The 23,641-nt window shown below is 39.9% G+C and overlaps 4 protein-coding genes and 1 long non-coding RNA gene across 7 annotated transcripts; 2 read left to right on the top strand and 3 right to left on the bottom strand.

The window, feature by feature from the left end:
- The first annotated feature begins 61 nt into the window (after positions 1-61).
- Positions 62-5,848, top strand: Shmt (serine hydroxymethyl transferase). The gene is made up of 4 exons (XM_018016421.2): positions 62-208; positions 271-680; positions 3,692-3,891; positions 4,449-5,848. Exons 2-4 carry the CDS (start codon positions 453-455, stop codon positions 5,653-5,655), a joined length of 1,635 nt encoding a protein of 544 aa, XP_017871910.1. The 5' UTR covers positions 62-208; positions 271-452; the 3' UTR covers positions 5,656-5,848.
- Positions 5,703-13,188, bottom strand: LOC108618131 (uncharacterized). Of its 2 annotated transcripts, none has more exons than XM_089475256.1 (5): positions 12,362-13,188; positions 11,548-12,295; positions 10,351-10,587; positions 10,125-10,271; positions 5,703-6,955 (listed from the first exon to the last, which is right to left on the bottom strand). In XM_089475256.1, the coding sequence occupies exons 1-5, from the start codon at positions 12,629-12,631 to the stop codon at positions 6,687-6,689; spliced, it is 1,671 nt and encodes a 556-aa protein (XP_089331382.1). In that variant the 5' UTR covers positions 12,632-13,188; the 3' UTR covers positions 5,703-6,686. The 2 variants fall into 2 exon arrangements, with proteins under 2 accessions (XP_089331382.1, XP_089331383.1); XM_089475257.1 differs by lacking the exon at positions 5,703-6,955 and adding an exon at positions 7,294-9,188 and having other exon boundaries at positions 12,362-13,184.
- Positions 13,189-13,332: 144 nt separating this feature from the next.
- Positions 13,333-16,046, bottom strand: LOC108619695 (putative fatty acyl-CoA reductase CG5065). Its single transcript, XM_018016423.2, has 8 exons — positions 15,888-16,046; positions 15,520-15,805; positions 15,219-15,455; positions 15,027-15,136; positions 14,111-14,481; positions 13,948-14,018; positions 13,756-13,881; positions 13,333-13,687 (listed from the first exon to the last, which is right to left on the bottom strand). Exons 1-8 carry the CDS (start codon positions 16,027-16,029, stop codon positions 13,459-13,461), a joined length of 1,572 nt encoding a protein of 523 aa, XP_017871912.2. The 5' UTR covers positions 16,030-16,046; the 3' UTR covers positions 13,333-13,458.
- Positions 14,440-18,265, top strand: LOC149267904 (uncharacterized). Its single transcript, XR_016271217.1, has 2 exons — positions 14,440-14,580; positions 14,648-18,265. It is a non-coding gene; the product is annotated as an uncharacterized LOC149267904 (long non-coding RNA).
- Act5C (Actin 5C) lies at positions 17,879-21,654 on the bottom strand. Of its 2 annotated transcripts, none has more exons than XM_018016450.2 (2): positions 21,474-21,654; positions 17,879-19,577 (listed from the first exon to the last, which is right to left on the bottom strand). In XM_018016450.2, exon 2 carries the CDS (start codon positions 19,567-19,569, stop codon positions 18,439-18,441), a length of 1,131 nt encoding a protein of 376 aa, XP_017871939.1. In that variant the 5' UTR covers positions 19,570-19,577; positions 21,474-21,654; the 3' UTR covers positions 17,879-18,438. The 2 variants fall into 2 exon arrangements, with proteins under 2 accessions (XP_017871939.1, XP_017871938.1); XM_018016449.2 differs by lacking the exon at positions 21,474-21,654 and adding an exon at positions 19,988-20,169.
- Between the last annotated feature and the right edge of the window lie 1,987 nt (positions 21,655-23,641).

Below are 23,641 nucleotides of genomic sequence, written 5' to 3'. Positions count from 1 at the left end.
TTGCAGTGCGCCTTATCGATAGAACTGGTTCGATACCACTATATCGAACCGGCATATTAAATCGAACATGTAGCTCGATATCGTAACAGAATGTTAATAACATTGGTATTGAACAGTTTCTATTGAGTTTTCCAAATTCTACGTATGTATATATTCTGAAAAACGCAAACAGCTGATTTGTCAACAGTAGCTGCCTAATGGCCAGGGGGCAAGTAAACATGCATCTATCAGCTTATCAGAGAAACCAACACACCATCATTCTCAATGCAGGTGAGAGGTTATCAGCAGCGCTTACGGGGAGTAGCTGGAGACGGATGCGATTGCGGCTAGCGCTAGTATAGAACAAGACGCTGGACGTTACATTCGAAGATATCGACGCGCAGAGGACCAAGCACAGCAGTAGCAACGGCCGTAGCAGCAGCAGCAGCAGCAGCATCAGCAATAGCAACGACATGCAGCATATGAAAACAGTGACACGCCTCCATCCGCTGGGCATCATCAACTACTGCCCAGTTATAACAGCAACCCGTACATTTAACAGCTATCGGCTTCGGCCCGGGCCTGCCAACCTGCTCGCAGCACAACAACATGAGACGAAGAGCAAATCGCCGAGAGCGCTGCCGGTCGCAGCAACGCCGGCAGCTTTGACGACGATCAGAAACATTTCAAATTCGATTCCGGTAAGTGAGTGTGTGTGGAAACGATGAAGTTCCGAAATCTAATTAATTGCTCCAGCTGAGTGCGAAACGTGCAAATTGTTAATAACTATTGAATCTATCAATTGACAGTGTGAATTGCATCGCTGTGCAGTAAATTAGCTGTTTTTCGTGAAAATCTGTCACTGCGATCTCGTTGACGCGAATTGTGCGACGCAAAGGTGTTTTTTTATTTGTTAATCAGTCACGTTTTTATACCCTTTCTATGAGTCGATCGATTTAGTCAGTTGTTGTGTGACTGTGATGGAAATAATGAAAGGATATATGTATATTCATCATCATCAGTAACTCATTTGCCTAAGTAAATCGAGCTGTTTCCTTTGCATACGTATATATATATGGCTATAGTCACTTGATCTATACGATCAGCATTATGTATATGTATACGAATTCGGACTGATTATTTAAAAAAAAGTCCTTTTACTATAAAAAATCCTTTTTGCTCAAGTGAACTGTTTATTGGCAACTTTATTTGCCAGAAAGGGTATTCATAGTTCGCCTTGCTAACTTTAATTTCTTCTATTCTTCTTCATATTGTTCTCTATTGTTTCTGCGCGTGGCTGTCGCTTTGAAGCCGTGCTCGAGTCGCCCTGTGTTTGTTTGGCTTCGTGCGCGTTTAATTTAAATTAATACACAAAGCTTTAGATTTTTTTTTTTTTTTTTTTTTTTTTTTTTTTTTTTTTTTTTGTATGTTGACTTGAAATATCAAATTCTAAATAACTGCAGTTGACAACAGGCGTCAACCCAAGGCCCCACCCATACGGTTCTCATTTTCAGTGCGTGAGATTGAAGCACTAGAGAACTTAATGTGAATGTGGTTTTATACGCGCATATGCATATATACATAAATATATATGTAAGCTCCTTGAAAATGGCATATGCCTGTATACATACTTATACGTTCTTTAGCTAGACGTGCAGTTGAGACCATTTAGTCAAGTCTGTCTGAGTTGTTGCATGCAAAAAAATTCTGATACATATATACATTGTATAGTATATATATTGGAGATCACGAAGGCCAGATGAGTCAAATTCTGAATACAGCAAATATTTCAATCTAGTATAGGTAATCCTACCCTATATTATCTACATCCGTTCATCCATCCGTTTAGTTATCTATATATACATACATATAAACTATTACCAGATCTAGAGTTTTGACATTTTAAGTCGTTATCAGATTTGTTTCAATCGACCATTTCATATTTCCATTTCGATTTGAATCGATATTAAATGTCTGTTATTTGTATTCTCAATTCCAATCCCAATTCTATATACACAGTTACAGGGTGACTTCTAGTCGTGCAATAAGTCTTTCTCATTTTTCTAGGAAAACATCTGTTTACATTTTGCCATAAACAAGAATATTTTCTGGCCACCTACAGAAATATTTACTAACCGAAACTGAATCGGAGTAGAGAGATTTTAAAGGAATTTTCAAGCGTCTCGTGATTGGATTACTATTTTATAGAATTGTTTAACGGAAGCTCGAAGACAAAGAAACAAAGAGAAACCTTAAGCAGTAAAATTCTTAGCTATCAAAGTTTTTTTTTAAATTGAGGATATCCAAATGAAACGAAGTTTTGCAAAACAGATTCTAATATTTCCACATCCATCCCATAATTTCTATAAAAGTCTTATTGAGCGATCAGCGAAATTTCATCATCGAATAGGTTTTCAATAACTGTTTATTTTTTTATATTTTTCTTTATGTTATTTACATTTTTCGAATAGTTGTCTGGAAAAGTGCTAAAGCTTCTCAATCTCTCCTGGCTTAATGCATATGAAGCACCTCGATTAGGTTCAATTTGATGATAACGAGCCGATATTTTTACCCGGAGTGTGCGTTCATTTTCAGTCTTATCGCCAATCGAAATTGAACCTGTGACACTTGGTGAGGCGATGAGCTCTACGCAAATAGCTGCAAATAGACGCCCATTAGGGGGTCCATATAAAAATGGTATGTGCCTCTATGCGATGACCTCTGAACCGGGCTGCAATAACAAAATATTCCTTTTGGCTGCACACGACACACATACAACTATCAAAATATATACATGTAGATGTATTAGATTGATATATATATTAGATTGAAGGCGTTAATCTTATCGTACCAAAGTCAGGAAACAAATGAGATACTCTACACGAAAAGTGAAAGCGAGCATATTTGGTTAGACTACTTTGCAGAACGGATGCAGATTTCGTATTGCTTCTGAACTCTGCCCTTGAAATATCTAATCTTGCACCAAATGAAGAATATCTTAGATAATAGAGTCGTGCTTGAATGATATTCAAATATTATATGAATATACTTCCTACCAATTTCCTGAGTCTTGGTATAGTTCTTCGACTGGTGCGTCGGACTACATTTGCTGCTGAGCTATTATAGGAACCACTTGGAGCCGTACCCTCAAGGTGAAATCTTACTATTAGCTCTACCTAATTAACTCAGAGTCACTGAAAATTTTGCAAGCATCCTTGTAAGTTCTACACTATAAACTCTACCGATTCCTTCTGGTTGGTTCTCTCTGCTTTCTCTTTGTGAGAGCTAAGGCGTATTTTAATTTCCACTTGAGATCGCGTTCTCTTCTCTGAATTTGCAAAACTTCTCCATTCGCCCACTGTTGTAATTGTTTGTTAGCTAAGGTCACAGTTTGAGTGTTACTGCATTGAGTCGATCACATCACTATGCGGCGATAGGGCGTTGCCTTATCTCTGCATATATATAATATATAAATATATGCGAACGAAATAAAAAAAAATTCCAATGTTTTTTGAACCCATTGAACCGATGGCTGGCTCGCTCGCTTGCGCGCTGCTGGAAAATAATATTCTACAAAATATAAATATTTGCGTCGATCGCTCGTCTCGTCATAAAAATGTGGCAATTGATGCGTTTGCAATTCATTGCATTGCCGATCGTTGCCGCAATCGGTACAGATTTCTAGAGTATTATATTCACAATGTCTCGACAGAAAATGGCGGACCAAAAGATGTTGCAGGCAACGCTGAAGGAGAGCGACCCGGAGCTGGCCGATATCATAGTCAAGGAGAAGGAGCGCCAACGGGAGGGCCTCGAGATGATTGCCAGCGAGAATTTCACCTCGTTGGCTGTGCTGGAGAGCTTGAGCTCCTGTCTGACCAACAAATACTCTGAGGGCTATCCGGGCAAGCGGTAAGACTAATCGAGATTATTACATAATTAGAATTACCGAATCGTAATCGAGTGCATGCTGAACTGTTGCCTCAAGCTTATCTGAAGTCGGTTTGTATTTGAGCTTTAGGCAACTTTTAAGTGAGACTAAACGAGCTCTTTGCTTAACGGCAATCCAAACTCTTCTAATTCTCTCATTTTTTGAAACATCTAAAGATGCCAGCGCACAATGAAAGCTTATGAAAAGCTTTCTTTGAGCTACTACATAAGTATGCCTTGGGCTTTCAACTAAAAGAACTCGTAGTACTCAAATAAAGCTCCTTTATTCGATAATAAAGCTTCTCTTCAAGCAAAAGTCTTACTCTTCGAATTTAAAATTTCCTCTTGGATTTTTTTGAGCAGTATGAACTCCTACAAATTTTCCGATTTACAATACTTTATTTATTATATATATATATATATTTATTATTTATTTTAAGCGAGCTAGATTAATCCACGAACTAACCAAATGTCATTGCACTACAATTTAATCAATAGATTTCTACAAATTTCTACTCTCTATCTCTCCCAATTGACAGCTATTATGGTGGCAATCAGTTCATTGATCAGATTGAGAACCTGGCGCGGGCTCGCGGCCTCGAATTGTTCAATCTCAACAGCAACGATTGGGGCGTCAATGTGCAGCCCTATTCCGGATCGCCGGCCAATCTGGCTGTCTATACGGGCGTACTGCGTCCACATGATCGTATTATGGGCCTGGATCTGCCCGATGGCGGCCATTTGACGCACGGCTTCTTCACGCCCAGCAAGAAGATCTCGGCCACATCCATCTTCTTCGAGAGCATGCCGTACAAGGTGAATCCGGAGACGGGCCTGATTGACTACGACAAGCTGGCTGAGGCAGCGCGCACATTCCGCCCTCAGATCATCATCGCTGGCATCTCGTGCTATTCACGCCTGCTCGATTACGGCCGTTTCCGTAAGATCTGTGACGAGGTCGGCGCCTATCTGATGGCCGACATGGCGCACGTCGCCGGCTTGGTGGCCGCCGAGCAGATCCCCTCGCCATTCGAGTACGCCGACATCGTGACCACAACGACGCACAAGACGCTGCGCGGTCCACGTGCCGGCGTCATCTTCTTCCGCAAGGGCGTGCGCAGCACCAAGGCCAACGGCGAGAAGGTCCTCTACGATTTGGAGGAGCGCATCAATCAGGCCGTATTCCCGGCCCTGCAGGGTGGACCGCACAACAATGCCATTGCTGGCATTGCCACGGCCTTCAAGCAGGCCAAGTCGGCCGAGTTCAAGGAATACCAGACGCAGGTCATAAAGAACGCGAAGACACTGTGCAAGGGTCTCGTCGATCTGGGCTATACGGTGGCCACCGGCGGCACCGATGTCCATCTCGTGCTGGTGGACGTGCGCAAAACCGGACTGACCGGCGCCAAGGCCGAGCTGGTGCTCGAGGAGGTGGGCATTGCGTGCAACAAGAATACGGTGCCCGGCGACAAGTCCGCCATGAATCCGTCCGGCATACGCCTGGGCACGCCGGCCCTAACCACTCGCGGCCTCCTCGAGAAGGACATCGAGCAGGTGGTCGTCTTCATCGATGCCGCGCTGAAGATCGGCTCCGAGGCCGTCAAGGCAGCGGGCAGCCCCAAAATGGTTGACTTCACCAAGACGCTGGCCGAGAACGCTAGCATCAAGCAGCAGCTGGAGGAGCTCCACAAATGCGTCATCAAATTCAGCACCACCTTCCCCCTGCCCGGCCACGATCTGCTCTAATGGGCACACCAAAAATAACTATTTTTTTTTTTTTTTTTTCATTCTCGTCAACATTTTTACAAATCCTGCGCTTATCTCTAGCTTGATATATTGGTATATATTTTGATATTTAGATATCTAATCTTGTACAGAGGCGCAACGATTTAATTAAGATATTAAAAATCGACAAAAAAAAATATAATTTTTAACCAAATGCGTTTGTTTTTCACACATTTTCTACTAATCGTAAACTTTTTTATTCTCTCCTTTTGTTGTGGTTCATAGAAAGTTCCTTAACTCGCATTTAAATGTACTAAATATATAAATGAATTAAACATATATCAAAGTCCATGTAATGACATTTCATTATTAAATTCTACATATATCATACAGATTATTCGTATAAATCTTTATGGAAAATGTGAAATAAATACGAGAACGATTATTTGTTGAAACTGAAATTCTGTTTCATATTCGAATATCGTTTATATTGCTTTTCTTTGCTAACTTTGTTATCACATGGAAATGAAATTGATTTGATTTTCATACTCATCCGCGAAAGTGAAATGAGTATATTAGTTGTGTGCAATTTGCACGTTTCCATCTGTCTATGAATACGAATTTGGCTCACAAATAAGCTTTTATAATTTTAATTAGCAATTCCTGTGAAACGAGTGGAAATGAAACGTACGCAGAAACATGGTACTATTCTTGTTTTTCATTTAAAACGAATAATAATTATCAACTCTAAAATTTAAAAAATGCTTCTTCGGGTTAGTTATTTTCGAATATAAATTAGGATAAAATTTGGTTTAAATAATTATCTCTATGTCGTCTAGATAAAACTCATGAAGTATGAGAAATTTTGAATGCTTAAGTTAAATTCGTACTTATATATAAAATAGATGATCATTAAAAATATATATAGGCATATATATATTACAGGTCTCGCGCTCTCTCCCTCTCCCTCTCTCTCTCTCTCTCTCTCTCTCTCTCTCTCTCTCCCTCTCTCTCTCTCTCTCTCTGCCACTCTCTTCTTCTTCGGATCGACCTTAGCTAAGTGGATGTTCCGTAAAATCAATTTTGGTCAGCTCCTTGCTCAGGCGCGCATCGCGATGGAAGCGCGAGTTGTGTGTGGACAGGGACCACTTGGTCTTGAAGTTCTTCATGCAGATGAAGCACTCGTACTCCTTGCTCTGGATCTCCGAGTGCCGCGAGGCAATGTGGCGTCTCAAGGCGTTCATCGACTGCAGCCGGCGCTTGCAGAAGCTGCAGATGAGCGCAACGCCAGCTGGGGCGCTCTCCTCCACCGTGGCCACAGCTGAAAGAATTCCAAGTGAATTGAAAGAAAAATAGTAAACCAAGAATTTGCGCATGATGTGTGGATGAAAAATAAGAGCTGGGCTTTTAAGCTGGAAATACGTATAGTTGGCTTGGCTTTTATTGTGTAAATTTTATTTGGAATTCTGGCTAGAATTTCCTTTTGCTTTTTATTGCTTATCAAAAGGAGACGAAAATTTTTATTATTTTTCCATTTTTTTCCGGTTTTTTATATATATATTTTTTTTATATACATGCATATTTGGTACGCTTCACACTTTTTTTTATTATTTATTTTTTTTATTATTATTATTACACGAGACACAAAAATTTCAAATGTTTTCTTTTTTTTTTGGTTTTGGGATTTTTATATAGAAATTTGTTGCTACCCTTGCAGAGGCAGTTGCTATAAAGTATTTCTATTAATTTTATATCAAATTCGCAAATCTAGTGCCTGTCAAACTGATGTTCCATTCCGTTCTGTTGCATTCATTCAGTTGTTTCAGCAGGCAAAGTTGCATTGTTCCATGCCTCGTTCCGATTTGAATTTGACACTAAGCATGAGTCAATGTATCTCAAGTGTTTCGTTTCACAACGTTCCAGTCCTAACTTGGGTTTCCCCACTTGACTCTCGCACCCGCCAATGTGTGCAGCTATACAAGTGTGTTTCATTTCCACCCATCCCAGTTGCATATTTGCGTGTCTTCGAGGCATTTTCGGTACAAAACGATTGTTCCATTCCATTGCATTCCAATTGTTAAAGCTATGCTGACACAGCTGCAGCTGTTCCTCATAAGATATTATCAAAAATTGCTTTCTCATATAAAAAACTACAAAGAATTTGATTTTTGTTTTCTTTCCATGAACTCGAAGTTTAGTTAACTATATGTACTACATATATATACATATATATATATTGATGTATTTATCATATGGCTGGCAATTTGCTTGAATGCATTTCTGCAAGGGCATACAGACTTCGGCTAGCCGAAGAGAGCCTTTCCTAGTTCGCTATGACAATATATATATCTCTGTCTCTCTCTCTTCTCATTCTAAATATAATATATGATCTGACATCAAAAATTGTTTGCAATCGATACGATATATATATATATATATTAATTATATAATACGTATGTTTTGTTCATTTAACATTTAGCCTTTCAATTAACTAGGTATATAATATATATATTTATCTTTATCTTCATCTTTAGCATGTGTGTGGGAATTTGATTTCTCAATTAACTATATTTTGTTTTGTTGCTTTCAATATTTATATTTAAATACGATACTTAGTATAAAATAAACTAGAATATACAATGAGGATATAAATATATGTATTCATATATATGTATGTGAATTATATATTTTTGTACAAGTTGAGCAAAAAAAAACAAAAACATAAATATTCATGTTGACTGTGGTTGCTTGGGAACTGTCAGCCTGCTCGGGCTTTGGTTCTGGCGCTCTAGAAATTATTTATAGTATATTGTAAGCTTAATGTATGTACAGTTATGTGACTTTACTTGGCTAACTAATTAACTAAAATACATAAATTAATTTCACTTTGACAGATTTGCTTCAATTAATAAGGTATATAGATATCTGCTTATGACATGGCTTAGTCAGTTTAGACAGATATTAAGATATACAAAATGTATCAAACTATATTTGTTATGTACAAAACTTTTAATTTCAAGATTTTAGGCTAACCAACTTGGACAAAGTAAGTGCTAATGACTGGAAAAGTGTTTAAACATTATAATTCTGTTTTGCCTCTGCTTCTTCTATAAGTTTTCTTGTTTTTCTTATTTTGTTTTCATTTTCGGTTTTGGTGCCACAAATATCTTTCGTTTTGGCATTTGCTTTTCTAATGGACGTAATTTTCTATAGCTTGCTCTCCTCTCCCTCTCCCTCTCGCTCCCATTTCGCTCGCTTTCTCACTCTGTCTCGCTCTATATCTATCTCTGTCTGTGTCGTGCGGCTGTTTCAATTGACGCCATGCTGCACCTGAAAGATCGTCCATCAGTTCTCCGTTTTAATGGCCACCTTCTGCTCGTGGGAGATGCGTATGTGCTCGCGCAGGCTGTATTTGTTTTTGAAATTCTTATTGCAGAGATCGCATTTGCGCGGCGGTTGGGGCGTATGTTGGGTGCGAATATGTCTCCAAAGATTCACCGTGGTAATAACCATTTTGCAAAACTGACATTCTGTCCACTTATTATTGGGTGAATCTAAAAATATACAGAAAAATAGGACAAAATTAGGGACATTGCGAGATTTTGGATCATTCGTTTTCAACTATATTTTCTGTTTCATTTCACTTTCTTTTGTTTTCTTAACACACACAAATGTACATTACGGGGGACAATAACTATATATAGACAAACACTTTGGAGACATATTCGACGCCAAAAAAAAAAAAAAAAAACAAAAACAAAATAAATAAAAACAAACACAAAAGTAAAAGTATAATAATATTCTACAGACAACAATTAAGAAATATGTAACAATGTTTCACACACACACACACCCACACACGCCAACAAGAATCAGAGCAAACATTTAATACACATATCTACATTTTATTAGACTAAATTAAAATAATTAAATTATAATAGTTAGGCTGCTTTAGCACAAGCACTAAAATTATAAAAACTTAAATCATTCGCAAAGAACTTCAGAACAATATGATATGATTTATAATTCCTTCGTACAAAGATCTATATAATGCCTTATATATAGATTTATGTTACACGAATATAGACCTTCATCTTGATTATAAATTAAGATATATATGTACATATATTTATGCTTCATAAATACAATCCTGCTAGTTTTTTTTCATAGTTTTTTGACTTTGATTAATAACTAAAGATCTTCCCTGAGTTGCTTATAAAGTAGTTTTGGATTTTCTTATGCTTAATTTCAATGTTCTTTGCATAAATCTTTACTCTATAATGTTCAAAATGAGAGTTAAGAGTATAAAGCTGGCTATAGTAATATACCATATCGTAATATACGATATATACTATATAGATATATTAAAATCCATCCATCTACTAAAGATAACAATTATATACACCTTTGTTTTATATACAAATGCATTTTTCATCTATTCTCAGACTATATATAATGGATAATAATCTTCCACTAACTAGAGGACTTACCATTCGTGCCGCTGGCTTTGCTGTCCGTTTTGACTGGTGTCACGGAGACGGTGGTTGTGGCACCTGTCGTCGCAGCGCTGGGATCTTCGAGCACCGCCTGGGCGGTGGCTGTGGCTGTCCCACCACTCGCTGTGCCCAGCAGGCGAGCTGCAAGCAAGAGAATTCCACATTAGTTTCAGTGCACAATCAAAATTGATATACATGCATGTCTGGCACGCCCACTCACTCATCTCGATGGCAATTTCCGCATTGTCGGGATCCGCTTGATACTTCTCCTCGATCTCGGACTCGGTCAGAATCTCGTATTCGGATGAGTATTGAGCGACAGTCTGGGCAGCCGCCGTCGTTGCATCCTGTGAAGTTTGCGGCGTCGCGCCATCAGACAGTCGATCGTCTACCTCGCTAACTATATAATCGGGTATATCCATTTTAACGGCACCGCGCAAAAATGTCATCTCAGCAGCTGCAAGTAACGGATTCAATAAGAATTAGTTAAATCGAGTTATATATGTCTTCTATAAGCGAAGTACAGTGTTAGTTTTTAACAAGCACGAGAACTCAAGTCTCTAGCTCTAAGTTTAATAACAATCATATGATATAGTAATCAGATTAAAGCTAAAGCTATGTTATAGAAATCTGATTTGACAGCCAATAAAGTATAACTTGACTTGAAGTTGAAGAAAATTCAAGATAGTTTTACCACTAAGCAGCTTGATAGACATTGAGACATTTGCATAACAACCCATTGATTGCTATAATGCTGATAAGCTTAAATATCTATTATTCCGAGGTGTATCTAAATCTAATAATAGATCGTACATATGTGTACAAAATCTTTGCTATATAATTCTTGATCTATCACACAAACCTCAGTTAATTGACTAATTTTTTAAGTGGTTCCAAGGCTTTGCTTACCTTTCATAATGATCTAGGTACTATATATGTTATATATATCATAAGATAAATCATACAAGTCAGCTAACAAGCTTTTCAAAGTATTTAGAAGGCTTTGCGTACTTTTCATAGTGGTCTATATATGCTATATATATCATACGATAAATATATATGCTATATCCTATCATAACTATATATATCATATGCTATATATATTATAAGATAAATTATACAAGTCAGCTAACAAGCTTTTCCACGTATTTAGTAGACTTTGCGTACTTTTCATAGTGGTCTATATATGCTATATATATCATACGATAAATATATATGCTATATCCTATATATATCATATGCTATATATATAATAAGATAAATTATACAAGTCAGCTAACAAGCTTTTCAACGTATTTAGTAGGATTTGCGTACATTCACAATGGTCTAGGTACAATCTATGCTATTTATATCGTAAAATAAATTATACATATGTCAGCTAACTGGGTTCTCATAGGACTTCCTGGGACTTGCTTACTTTTCACAATGGTCTGCTCGTCCTTGACGGCGTAGTCGACCGTTTCGGTGGTGTAGATGTTGTCATCATCGTCCGAGAAGGTGATCTTTCGTTTCTTTACGGTATTCGCAGCTGGCAATGATACAGTATTGGTGATAGTCAGGTGCTGCGCCTGCGCTGCGGCCTGCTGTGGATGTTGTTGTTGCTGCTGTTGCTGTTGCTGCTGCTGTTGTTGTTGCTGCTGCTGCTGTTGCTGCTGTTGTTGTTGTTGTTGTTGCTGAGGCGGCGCTGCCTGTACTTGAATGTGCTGTATCTGGGTGCTTTGTACATGATGGTGCTGCTGCTGCTGTTGTTGCTGCTGCTGTTGTTGTTGTTGCTGCTGTTGCTGTTGGGTTTGCTGCACCTGCAGTTGAGCAGCCGCAGCAGCAGCCACCTGCGTTTGTACTTGCGTTGCCGTTGCCGTTGCCTGCAACAGCGTGGCCGTTGGTATTTCGATAGTTTGCGTATTGCCCGCAACAGTCACCTGCTGCTGCTGCTGCTGTTGGTGTTGCTGCTGCTGATGATGATGTTGCTGCTGCTGCTGTTGCTGTTGCTCATTGACGGCACGTATTGTGCTGGGTATCGTCTTGATGAGCTTGTGCTCGCTAATGAGCGGCACCACCGGCATCTGCGGTTTCTCCTTCTCCTCGGCCGTTAGGCCCTGCACGGCGAGCAGCTCGGCAGTTTGTAGAAAGGATTGTAGTGCCTCTTGTTGCACGTTCACCTCGCCCTAGTAGTCAGCACGCAATGAGAATTGCTTAGTTAAAGGTGAGTTAATTAACTGACATTCGCTTACCTGATACATAAACTCGACTATGGAATTGAGATCTTCGAATTTGATAAACTTAAATATAATGACTGGATGCGGATGCGGATTCTCTTTGAATATCTCCTTAAAGTAGGACGAACAAGAGCTGAGCACCACTTTGTGCGCCTTAATTCGGCGCCCATCCACGCACAGGCTGACATCGACGAAATCATCGTTCAGCCGATGATTGTCCAGCGAATAGGTCAGATGTCTCAAGTAGTTGTTCCAGCGCAACGAGTATTGCTGTGTGGTGGCCATTGCTTGAAGCCGGGATCAACAACTCTGTCTGCCCCACCACCAATCGAGAGACACTGACACTCTACCGCTGCCGCTGCCACTGCCGTTGCTGCCTCTGCCTCTGCCTAATCCAATTAACCCGCTGAAACTAATGCGTGTTCTCGTGTGCCCAAAACACAGAAAATTATACTAATAATAACAATAATAAACGAATGTAAGGCAACCAAAACGCAAATAAACAAATTCAACTAATTAATTTCACACTCGTGCTGCATTTGTTGCACGGCCAATTCAAAAAAATATTTGTTGTTGTTTGTGTCGCTGTTTGTTTATTTTCAGTGTATTTTAGCAGCTAATTGCGGAAAACGACGCCAGAGCAAAACATTCCCAGCATTTTATTACAGCACGCCGAATTACAATGCCTGCAGCATATGATTAGGGTTTACACATTTTGACTTAGCATTTATTTATTTATTTATTAGCCTTTTGTAGGTATTCATTTTTCAATATTTTCTCACTTTTTTTTCACGGCAAAATTAGTTGCTTTTTGGCAAAGCGTATGTTATTGTGGCATTATGTTATACTCAAAATGTGCTTCCTATCGACGGCCTATCGATAACAGTGCACTGTTCAGCTAACAGCGGCGACAGCGGCAGCTGTTAAATGACACACACACGCCAGATGGCGCCAGCCTCAACTGTTAATTCAAAGTCCAAGTCGAATTTTGCGTTGAATAGCTTACAACTTTATTTTACCGTATCCATAAATTTAATAACAATAAAAAAAAAACGTTTCTAGTGAAAGTAAATAAAAAAAAAAAAATTACAACACATACTCTATAGCAATTTCTATGTCATAAAAACGCGCACAGCCAAACGATAAACCAGTCGCAACAAAAATCCATACACTATGGCCCGACACAAATAGTCCAGAACGTAGAAGACTTTCATACGAAAACGCGCCCCGCTGCTACTTTCGGGACTTTCGTTCATCAAAAACTCCTTGGCGCCGCGTATGCCATTCTGAAAGAAGTCCACATAGTTGATATTCGCATGCTGAAGGAAGCCAAAGGTCGCACTGCAGAAAAAAAATCAATATTGGAATTTGATTCTTGTTTTTTTTTTTTTTTTTTTTCGCGCGCTTACAGTTCCTCTTTGGGTACATGGTCATGCAAAGCTCTCATATTGTCATTCGAGAAGTGCCATTCGGTAACCGCGAACACCCTCAACGCCTGAAAAGCGGCAAAGATGCGACGCTGCAGCTTCAACAGGCTATAAAGAAAAGCGGAAAACATATGTATGGAGTAAGGATCTCTCGGAAGACCGCAGCGCACTTACAAGGGCTTCTCGTTGGACAAGCGGAGCAACGTGTCCACCACAATGGCCATCATAATATGCATTGTTATAAACTAGACCAACAAAATGAGATAGATGCAGAGATAGAGAGAGTGAGTGAGAGAGAAAGAGATAGAGAGAGAGAGAGATAGGCACTTCCACTTACCCTCACAAAGTGCAGCACTGGACACGTGGTAATGCCACCACCCGGCAGCCAGAGCGTCTTCTCGAACGGATTCTGGCGTATATACCGCTTGCCAATGTCTATTACCTGGCCCATGGAAATGGGCGAAATATTGGACACGGCGCAGTTGACCACGTCGATGGGCTGGTCCTTAGCAGGCGGCTTCTTCAAGTAGCTGGCGGCGGCTATGACCAGAGCCCGTGCGACCACATCGGCGGGCACAAAATCGGCCACTATGTGGGGATCGCAATTCTGGGAGCGTAAGATGCCAACGCCACAAGCGACCAACATTCCGATGGGTCCATTGAAATTATCCGCCCAGCCCGGCACGGGCTCCTCCAGCGTGGAGATGACTGTTGAAAGGCGTGGCAAAGAAAGAGAGAGAGAGAGAGAGTGAGAGAGAGACAGAGAGGAGGGTTAAAGAGATTATTACGAATTGGAAAGCTCTATAGGTATACCTAGGCTTCAATAGATGTTCACTTAATTTTCAAATGATTTTCTTGTATTATGTTCTATCAGGATGGAGATACGCGGAACCAGGAGTTGAACGAAAAGCTAATAATCCCAGAATTCCATGTGTCATTGGAAACACCTTATGCACACACACACACACGCAAGCATACATAAGAATGCTCTCTGCCAATATACAGTGAGACAGACAGACGGAGTGACGAACAGATGGAGTTATCACGCCATCTTGATCAAGAATATATATGCTTACTGGGATCTGCCACATCTCCTTCCAGATACACTCAAGCTCCTTGGAGGTTTTTACCCCCATATATGGAAATGGTTCTACCCAGCTTTCTAGAATGCTCGAATTGATATCAGTCGAACATTCAATAGCTCAAGTCGAAAAAGTTAAGTACTTAAAACAACACCCAATCCGATCACCTACCGATTGATGGCCTGAATATGAGAATGGGCAGCCGATCCCTATAGTCATTGGCCACGTGCTCAGCCAGGCTCTTTGTGAAGGTATAACTATTCGGCTGAAAGCTGCTATACCTGAAAAGGTTACAAAAGACAGAATCACAGAGACAGACCGTGAGTGATGAAGCACCGATGGCTGACCCCTTTTTGGACCTACTTCAAATTGAAAATATCTAAAGTTTGCTGATCGTAGGTCTCGGCTAGCTTGATGGTTGTACGCCAGTCCGCATAAGGTGGATAGATGCGCTCCTCGACATCGATGACCGTGGGATTCGAATAGGTTGTGGAGACATGGATGAAGGCCTTCAGCTGTTTCCATTGCAGAGCGAGCTTGACCAGCTCGTGAGTGGCGCGTGTGTTCAACAAAATGGCTTTGGCCAAAGGATCATCAAAGCTGAAAGCATCGGAAATATGTTTACAGCACGCTGAACTGGGGGCCTTAACCCTCTTCCACCTACCGCACCGAGGCAGCCGAATGGTAGACCACGTTGACATTGGTTAACTTGGCCAGATCCGTTTCGCTAATGCCCAGGCCCAGCTTCATGCAGTCTCCGGCAATGGGCACTACTTTGGATATAGTTTGAGGCTGTTCGCGGCGCAAACGGTCGAAGAGCTTCGAATTGAGCACGTCCTCCAAGCGCTGCTCGATTGCGACTCCTTTCTTCGGACGCAGCAGCACATAGATCTTACCCAACGCCGGACAGGAACGCAAGAGTTTTTCGATGAGCGCTTTCCCAACGAAACCTTAATAAGGAAAATCAATGTATCCGACATATATATATATATATATATATTTATGTATGTATATCGCTGTAGGTTCGCCTACCCGTGCCGCCGGTCACGAAGATCTCCTGATCCTTAAACGAAGCTGAAATCGACATATTGTTACGCACGAATCGCCGACCAAATGCAATCTGAAAAACTGAACGACAATTGAAACTTGGCTGTGCCTGAACTGTGTCCCCCATTATGCAAATCGCATTCGATTGGGAGCAGCGTGTCAATTTGCTGAATATTCAGCTGAACACTAGAAGAATTTTAAAAAAATATTCATTTCCGACACCTTAAGACATGGCATCAATAAAGTAGGGTGTCTGATACTAATTCCTTGATCTTTATACAATGCAGTACAGGTTTCATGGCTTTCAATTTGAGCCAAACACGTTCAGGTATATGCATACGAAAGTACTTATAACCTCCAGCTTTATAATGTATGTATGTATATACCTAGCTAAATCTAAATTTTAGAAGTCTTGCTTGCATAGTTCCTCTGTTACCAGGTTTTTTCTTTAATAGTTGTGCGTTTTACCAGAGAATTGTAGTAATCTTTCATTTACATAGTTAGAGTTATCTCAGTAGTGCGCATGAATTATTTAATGTTTCTTAATAAAATTACACTATTACGGCATACAACTAGGCGCATACCACAAATTTTGTGCTCTAATCCGTATAGCTCTCGAGTTCCATGAGATTAATAATAGTTCTTTCCTCTAAATGCAGAGTACAGTAAGTTTCGATATAGGGAAACCAAGTTATATAAAGTGATGCAAACGGGAAGTACGTGTGCCCAACGGGTTCATGTTTAATACAATTAAATGAATAAGCATTTATGTAAATTTTCACTATAGTATGTGTAACACATACTATATCTATGTGACAGAACCTTTCATATAGCCATAGTTCAGTCGATGCAGGCGATTCTATAAATAATATAATGCGATATCGTCTACCAAAAACAGGCTCAACTATTTTTAAAACTGGTCTAAAAGAAAACGGTAAAAAAAAAAAAAAAAAAAAAAAAAAAAAATTAATATGCTGCGATCAAAAAAAGTCTGAAGAATGTAAAATTGCCATTTGCAGTTAAGAGAATCTTTCATAGTTAAGTGAATGTGGCACAAAATCAATTTTAAAAAATAAAAATAAAAAACAACCAAAAGCATTTAAAAAGAATCAAAGCAAAGCTTTCAGAACGATGGCAACAAATTGTGATAGCGGTTAGAAACGGAACTTTAATCGCAGCCAGATGGGTCCGCTCGCTCGTTTGCTTTTGTGTTCGCATGGAGTGGTCCACATTGCAAGTTTAAGGTCATTAACATAAACAGATATCTCTATGTGTGTGTTTGTGTATGTGTATGTGTGTGTCTGTGCTCCAATGCCAACTGCATTTGGAGAGCGAGAGAACGCAAGCTTAAACCAGCTGTGCGTGCATGTTGGGTCGGTTTTTTGAGAAGAACGAAAGCTCGACAAGTTCGCTGACCCCCTCACACTCTCATACAACGGTATATTTTTCTAGCCATATACACGCACGGATATACAAACTAACACAAGTACGTGCATATACTTGTATGTATGTATGTATATGTATATGGGTAAAAGAGAATACAATTTTCATTTGCATTTCACAATTTAATTAACATTTTTAGGCGTAAACTTATAGTCATTCAATACGCATGCAATTAGATAATACAAAAAAAATTAAGTACATGTACAAATATCAAATTTCAGCTTATATAAAATTTCAATGAAGCTGTGCAGCAGCAAGAGAAGTACACAGAGCGCGCAACTAGCTTTCTTGATTCACTTCCCCAGCAGCAACTCAAACGCTCATAGCAATGTGTGAGAGTGAGCGAGTGAGTCGGTGTGCGTGTATTAATGCATTTGCCGGCCGGCAAAGCAAAAGGAGAGTTTAGAGCGAGAGCAAATGATGAGCGTAAAGACAAGCAGTGTGAGAGCAAGCATAATTGAGTGGAAGAGGGGAAGTAGAGAGAAAGAGCGAAACAGAGAAGGGAGGCAAAAAGTAACAGAAAACATAGTTGGTAAAGTTTTTTTTTCCATCATATTTTTGTTTCACTTTGTTGTTTATAATTACATCATAATTAAAAAATAATACATAAGGTTTTGTTTAAAATTTTACAAAACTCTCTTAGTGTTGTTCTTGTGTTTTGCATATTTTGTGTGTTGTGTCTTTTATTTGCTTTTTTTTTCTTTTTTGAAAGGGAATATTTTAGTCGCTTTTCTGCTGCTGCTTCTGCATCTTCCTTGCAGGGAGTGTACGCTTGTAAGTGTTGCTTGTTGTCGTGTGTTGTTGTTGTTGTTGTGGATTTTTGTTTTAGAAGTGGAATGGCATAGAGAATATCTAGTTGTTGTTTTTCTCAATTTGTTGTTATATTAAAAGGTATATTAAAAAAAAAAAAAACAAAAAAATATTATGCATTTATCATATATCTCATGTGAAATAAATTAAATTAATGCTAGAACACAACAAGACGACGACGATGATGTGTGAATTTAACATAGCGTGCAGCTCCACATAGAAGTTGTTGTTGGTGTTGTTGCCACTCCACTTGCTGCTCCTCCCTGTTGGTCGGCGTCGCTGCTTAGAAGCACTTGCGGTGCACAATGGATGGGCCGGACTCATCGTACTCCTGCTTGGAGATCCACATCTGCTGGAAGGTGGAAAGCGATGCCAAGATGGAGCCACCGATCCATACGGAGTATTTGCGCTCTGGTGGTGCAATGATCTTGATCTTCATGGTGGATGGGGCCAGAGCGGTGATCTCCTTCTGCATGCGGTCAGCAATGCCTGGGTACATGGTGGTGCCACCAGACAGCACTGTGTTGGCATACAGATCCTTACGGATATCGACATCGCACTTCATGATCGAGTTGTAGGTGGTCTCATGGATGCCGCACGCCTCCATACCCAAGAATGAGGGCTGGAACAGGGCCTCGGGGCAACGGAAACGCTCATTACCGATGGTAATGACCTGACCGTCGGGAAGCTCATAGGACTTCTCCAGAGAGGAGCTGGAGGCAGCGGTGGCCATCTCCTGCTCGAAATCGAGAGCCACATAGCAGAGCTTCTCCTTGATGTCACGCACAATTTCACGCTCGGCAGTGGTGGTGAAAGAGTAGCCACGCTCAGTGAGGATCTTCATCAGATAATCGGTCAAATCGCGACCGGCCAAATCCAGACGGAGGATGGCATGGGGCAGGGCATAACCCTCATAGATGGGCACCGTGTGGGAGACACCATCACCAGAATCGAGAACGATACCAGTGGTACGACCGGAAGCATAGAGCGAGAGCACCGCCTGGATGGCCACATACATGGCGGGTGTGTTGAAGGTCTCGAACATGATCTGTGTCATCTTCTCGCGATTGGCCTTAGGGTTGAGGGGGGCTTCGGTCAAGAGGACAGGGTGCTCCTCGGGAGCCACACGCAGCTCATTGTAGAAGGTGTGATGCCAGATCTTCTCCATATCATCCCAGTTGGTCACAATACCGTGCTCAATGGGATACTTCAGGGTGAGGATACCACGTTTGCTCTGTGCCTCATCACCCACATACGAGTCCTTTTGGCCCATACCGACCATCACGCCCTGATGACGTGGACGGCCCACAATCGATGGGAAGACAGCGCGGGGCGCATCATCGCCAGCGAAACCAGCCTTGCACATGCCGGAGCCATTGTCGACAACCAATGCAGCAACTTCTTCGTCACACATTTTGTAAGCTGCAAAGAACACAAGAAAAAAAAATATTAATCAAAATGGCCACCATTTCCCACTCTCTATATTAGAAGAGAGCGAGTATATCTCCGTGTGCGTGTATGTGTATGTATCTGCATTTCCTCTCTTTGAGCACAGAGGGGCAACACCCTGCACATAAATCAACAACTTGACAAAAAGCTCGAGAGTATATCACTTCAGCATATGCCGGTGCCAAGCAAGTGGCCAAAGGAGAGAGCCGCTCTTGTCTGAACAAGTAAATGTACGTGTGTATACGTTGACGTATAAAATGGCCGCCATTTGCACAAAGAAAAAATTCGAGAAAAAAAATTCACCACTTCAGAGCCGGCACCAAATATTTGTTTGATGTATTTGACTATGTACATTCGGTTCTACATTGATTTTTGTTTATTACCTTTTTGTTTTATTTAACAACAAACGACGAAAACTGTTTGAAAAACTGAATTGAAACTTTGCAATTCAAGTTGAAAATTTTGTAAACCACACTTGGTTATTGGTAGGAGGCGACGAGGCAATAGACTGACTGAAAATGCAACCGCACCGATTGACTGCCGAAAGAGGAATGAACAAACGAACGAATGCCAGTTACAGCTATTTCAAGCGCTGCTTCAATCGACGTCGTCGTCGCCGTCGCCGTCACCGTCGTCGTCGTTTTGATATCTGTACGAGCGTGCCGCTGCTCTGCCAGCTCACTCGCACGCAGCGTATGCTAGCGCATGCGTGCGATAGAGAGCGCACGATTAGCGCGCTTGGCTTGCCAACTTTTGTGACCATATATGGTCATGTTTCGAAGCGAATCGTCGTGAAGGAGAGCTGGAAATTGTCGCCGCTTTCGCTCTCTCACGCGTCGGCAACGGCGACGGCGACGTCGAATTCATAGCCAACGGTTGACAATGTTGAAGGTTTTCTCCATTTTAGCGCGGCTCATTAAAAAAAACCGGCATTTTTGCATTCAAGAAATGCCGAATAACTTTAATGACGTGATTCTTTGACTATATCTGGCTAACTTGCCTACGTCACTTGCACCGTGGGCCGTACATACACATACATATATATATATACATATAGACACATGAGCATTGACAAATACATTTATATGTATAAAAAATATACTAGATGTCAATATACACATATACATCCAAATACATACATATGAAGTTTTACATTTTTTACATTTTTGTGTGCGAATGTGTTTTGTCTTCAAATCGGCCGTTACTTTTCAAAATGTTCGCCATGAAAGTTAATTAAAGCGTGGGAAAAAAAGAAAGTGTTTGCGAATTGAATTGCAAATAACTGAAAAAAACTGTCACCACATCTTTCTTTACTATGCTCTTCTTCCTTGCAAGTTTTATTGGAGTCTTCGAAATCCGCATAGGGCACGCCCCAGCACTAGATCTGTCACACGCACACAACTACAATTACACCTGCAGCCGTATGTGTGTGCGTATCTAATTTCTGAATTCTTCTGCTAGTTTCTAGCGCTTACGAAATAAGCTTTTATATCTTATCGATTCACAAATTGTTTGTGATAACAAAATTGTTGAGTTTTTTTTCCTTTTCACAAGCGCGTGACTTTTATTTTTGTTTTTTGATATCATTATGATATAGGTTTTTTTTTTTTTGGTATTTTTGATTAGGTTTTTCGATTTCTGTTATCTGATGGTCAATTTTATTGACATTATCTCACATATTCCACAAGCACTTGTACAAAAAAAATTTGTTCGTAAAAAAAATATATACTTTATGTATGTATGTACATATTATAGAATATGATATACTCTATTCACGATTTTTGATTGCAGTTTGTGAAGTGTTTTTCTTGATATTTGTTGGATTTGTTTTTGGCTGGATTGTTTGGTATTTGATGTAAATATACTTACATTTGGTCTGTTTTGTTTAAAATTAATTAAATAAATATAAATTAAGTCTTTCGGTTTTGTTTGCGTGTGTCTTTCGTGTAGACGACTTTAGCTGGCTGCTTTAAGCGGTTTTGTGTCGGGAGGTGTATTCCACACAGCACAAGAACTCAAACTGTAATGACATGAAAACTGGTCGCCGTTTGCCGTTTTATAAAGCCCGGTATCCATCCGTCCATCCCAACCGGCACAGTAACTTAGCGCCTTATCAGCGCCGTCACTTTGCACAGCCTGGCAAGCGTTTTACCATATATGGTATGAATTCAATTTTTACCCCGTTGCCGGCGATATAGTCTGTGTGTGTGTGTGTGTGTGTGTGTGTGTGCTGCCCCGTATCTGTATGCGCTTATACATGCCTCTCTGCATAACCAGCGAGCGTGTGTGTGTGTGCATGTATAATAGTGTATGCGCGCATGTGTGTGAGCGCGCTGTGTCTATGCGTGTTTCATATGCTGCTCGCAGAGTATGAAACAACATAATTCCCTACATCGGGTGTGACAGCCAGCAGATTGCGTCATTTTGTCAAACGTTTTGCAGCCTGCATCAAAGTGCATGAACTTCAAAGTACCAAACTTCAACCAATGCCTAATTCAAATATCAAATTGAAATATAATATATCAGCTGAATTAAGATAAAAAAGTTTTAGCTCTGTAATTGAAATAATCGTAACAAAACACATTGAAATCTGATATTATCTCAAATATATTCAAGTGAGAATATTGTTTAAAATTACATTTATATATGTATGTTTATTTATCCACATTGTTTATTTATTAATCAGATTTCTTTAAGCATTTTATCAATTAGGGTAATCATTGATTAACTAAGGTCAGCAATACTAAGCTAAACGGCTCAAATGCCTGAATTAATCAAAACAAAAAACATGAATATATACAAATATATACATCTGTTACGTATTAAAGTTGGAGTTGCTTAAAAATAAAGGAATTATTTCATGCCCTCTCTCAAAGAAACTTATCAGCTCTTTCAGCACTAATTGTTAAATCAGCATCATATTGTTTCAACCTTGTTCTTGTCCTTGTCTAACCGACTCAAACATTTATACAATTTATCTCTATCATCTTTTCAATAGCAGATACAAACTAGATATACGATAATAGTAGAGTCTTCACTAGTCGTCATATTTAGCCAGCTTTCAAGCTCGGTTTATAGCAATAACGGCGCCAACCAAAAACAGCTGCCAGTTGATGCGTCTACCGCGCGTTTGCGCAAAAGAGACAGCGGCACTCGCTCAGTCAGCCATACACACTCACACACACACATGCATACAAACTCATACACAGAATTACGCTCGCTCACTCATTCACTTGCTGCTGTTGCTGCTGCTCAGCGTAATGCTGACTCAACTCTGCTCCGAGTCGTTTGGGATTTGTTTTTCTGACTGTTCAGAAGATATTTTTAAAAATTGACTAGTGCTAAATGATTAAATAATTCTTATCATTATTGATAACTATTTACAAGATTTCATAGATAAAGACTATCGAAGGCTTGTAAACATGCCTGTCACATGCATTGTAAAAGCCGCTCTCTCTCTCTTTTTTTTTTCGTTGTATCTCTTGCAAGTTGCAACAGTGCTAAAAGTGAAAGAGTGCAATGCGAGGGGATGTCCGTCTCAAAGAGGGGAAAGCAGCACAAGCGTGCAGCGTATATACATACACTTGCTCGCAAAACTCTACGTACATTTGCAAGCAAACCCATATTTTTAAGTTTACATGTATATTGTATTTAATATAGCAGACTTAAGGCAATACTTCTTTTTTTTTATAACAATTTCCATTTATTTACTAATATAATTATGTTTTTATTTTATTATTAAAACTAAACCTAATATTTAAAAAAATTATAAACAAAAAACATAACCAAAGAATGACACCTCAAAAGTCTGCGTACAGTTTAAGTTTGCTGCATAACTGCATGTATGAGTGTTGCAACCACAGCTATGTATGTATATGCATATATGTATCTGTACATATGTACATAAATGAGTAAGTGAGCAGTCGCCTGTGCATGTGTGTGTGTGTGTGTGTAGTATTCGCTCGAACCGCGCTGAATTTTTGTAACGGCAATTGCTCATACATGGGGAGCGGACGCATTCTTTTATAGACAATCGT

This window comes from Drosophila arizonae, chromosome X, assembly GCF_054131065.1.
Source record: "Drosophila arizonae isolate 15081-1271.41 chromosome X, UAZ_ARI_1.0, whole genome shotgun sequence".
NCBI lineage: Eukaryota > Metazoa > Arthropoda > Insecta > Diptera > Drosophilidae > Drosophila > Drosophila arizonae.
The sequence above is the reverse complement of the archived record's forward strand: the minus strand, read 5'-3'. Positions and strand labels throughout refer to the sequence as shown.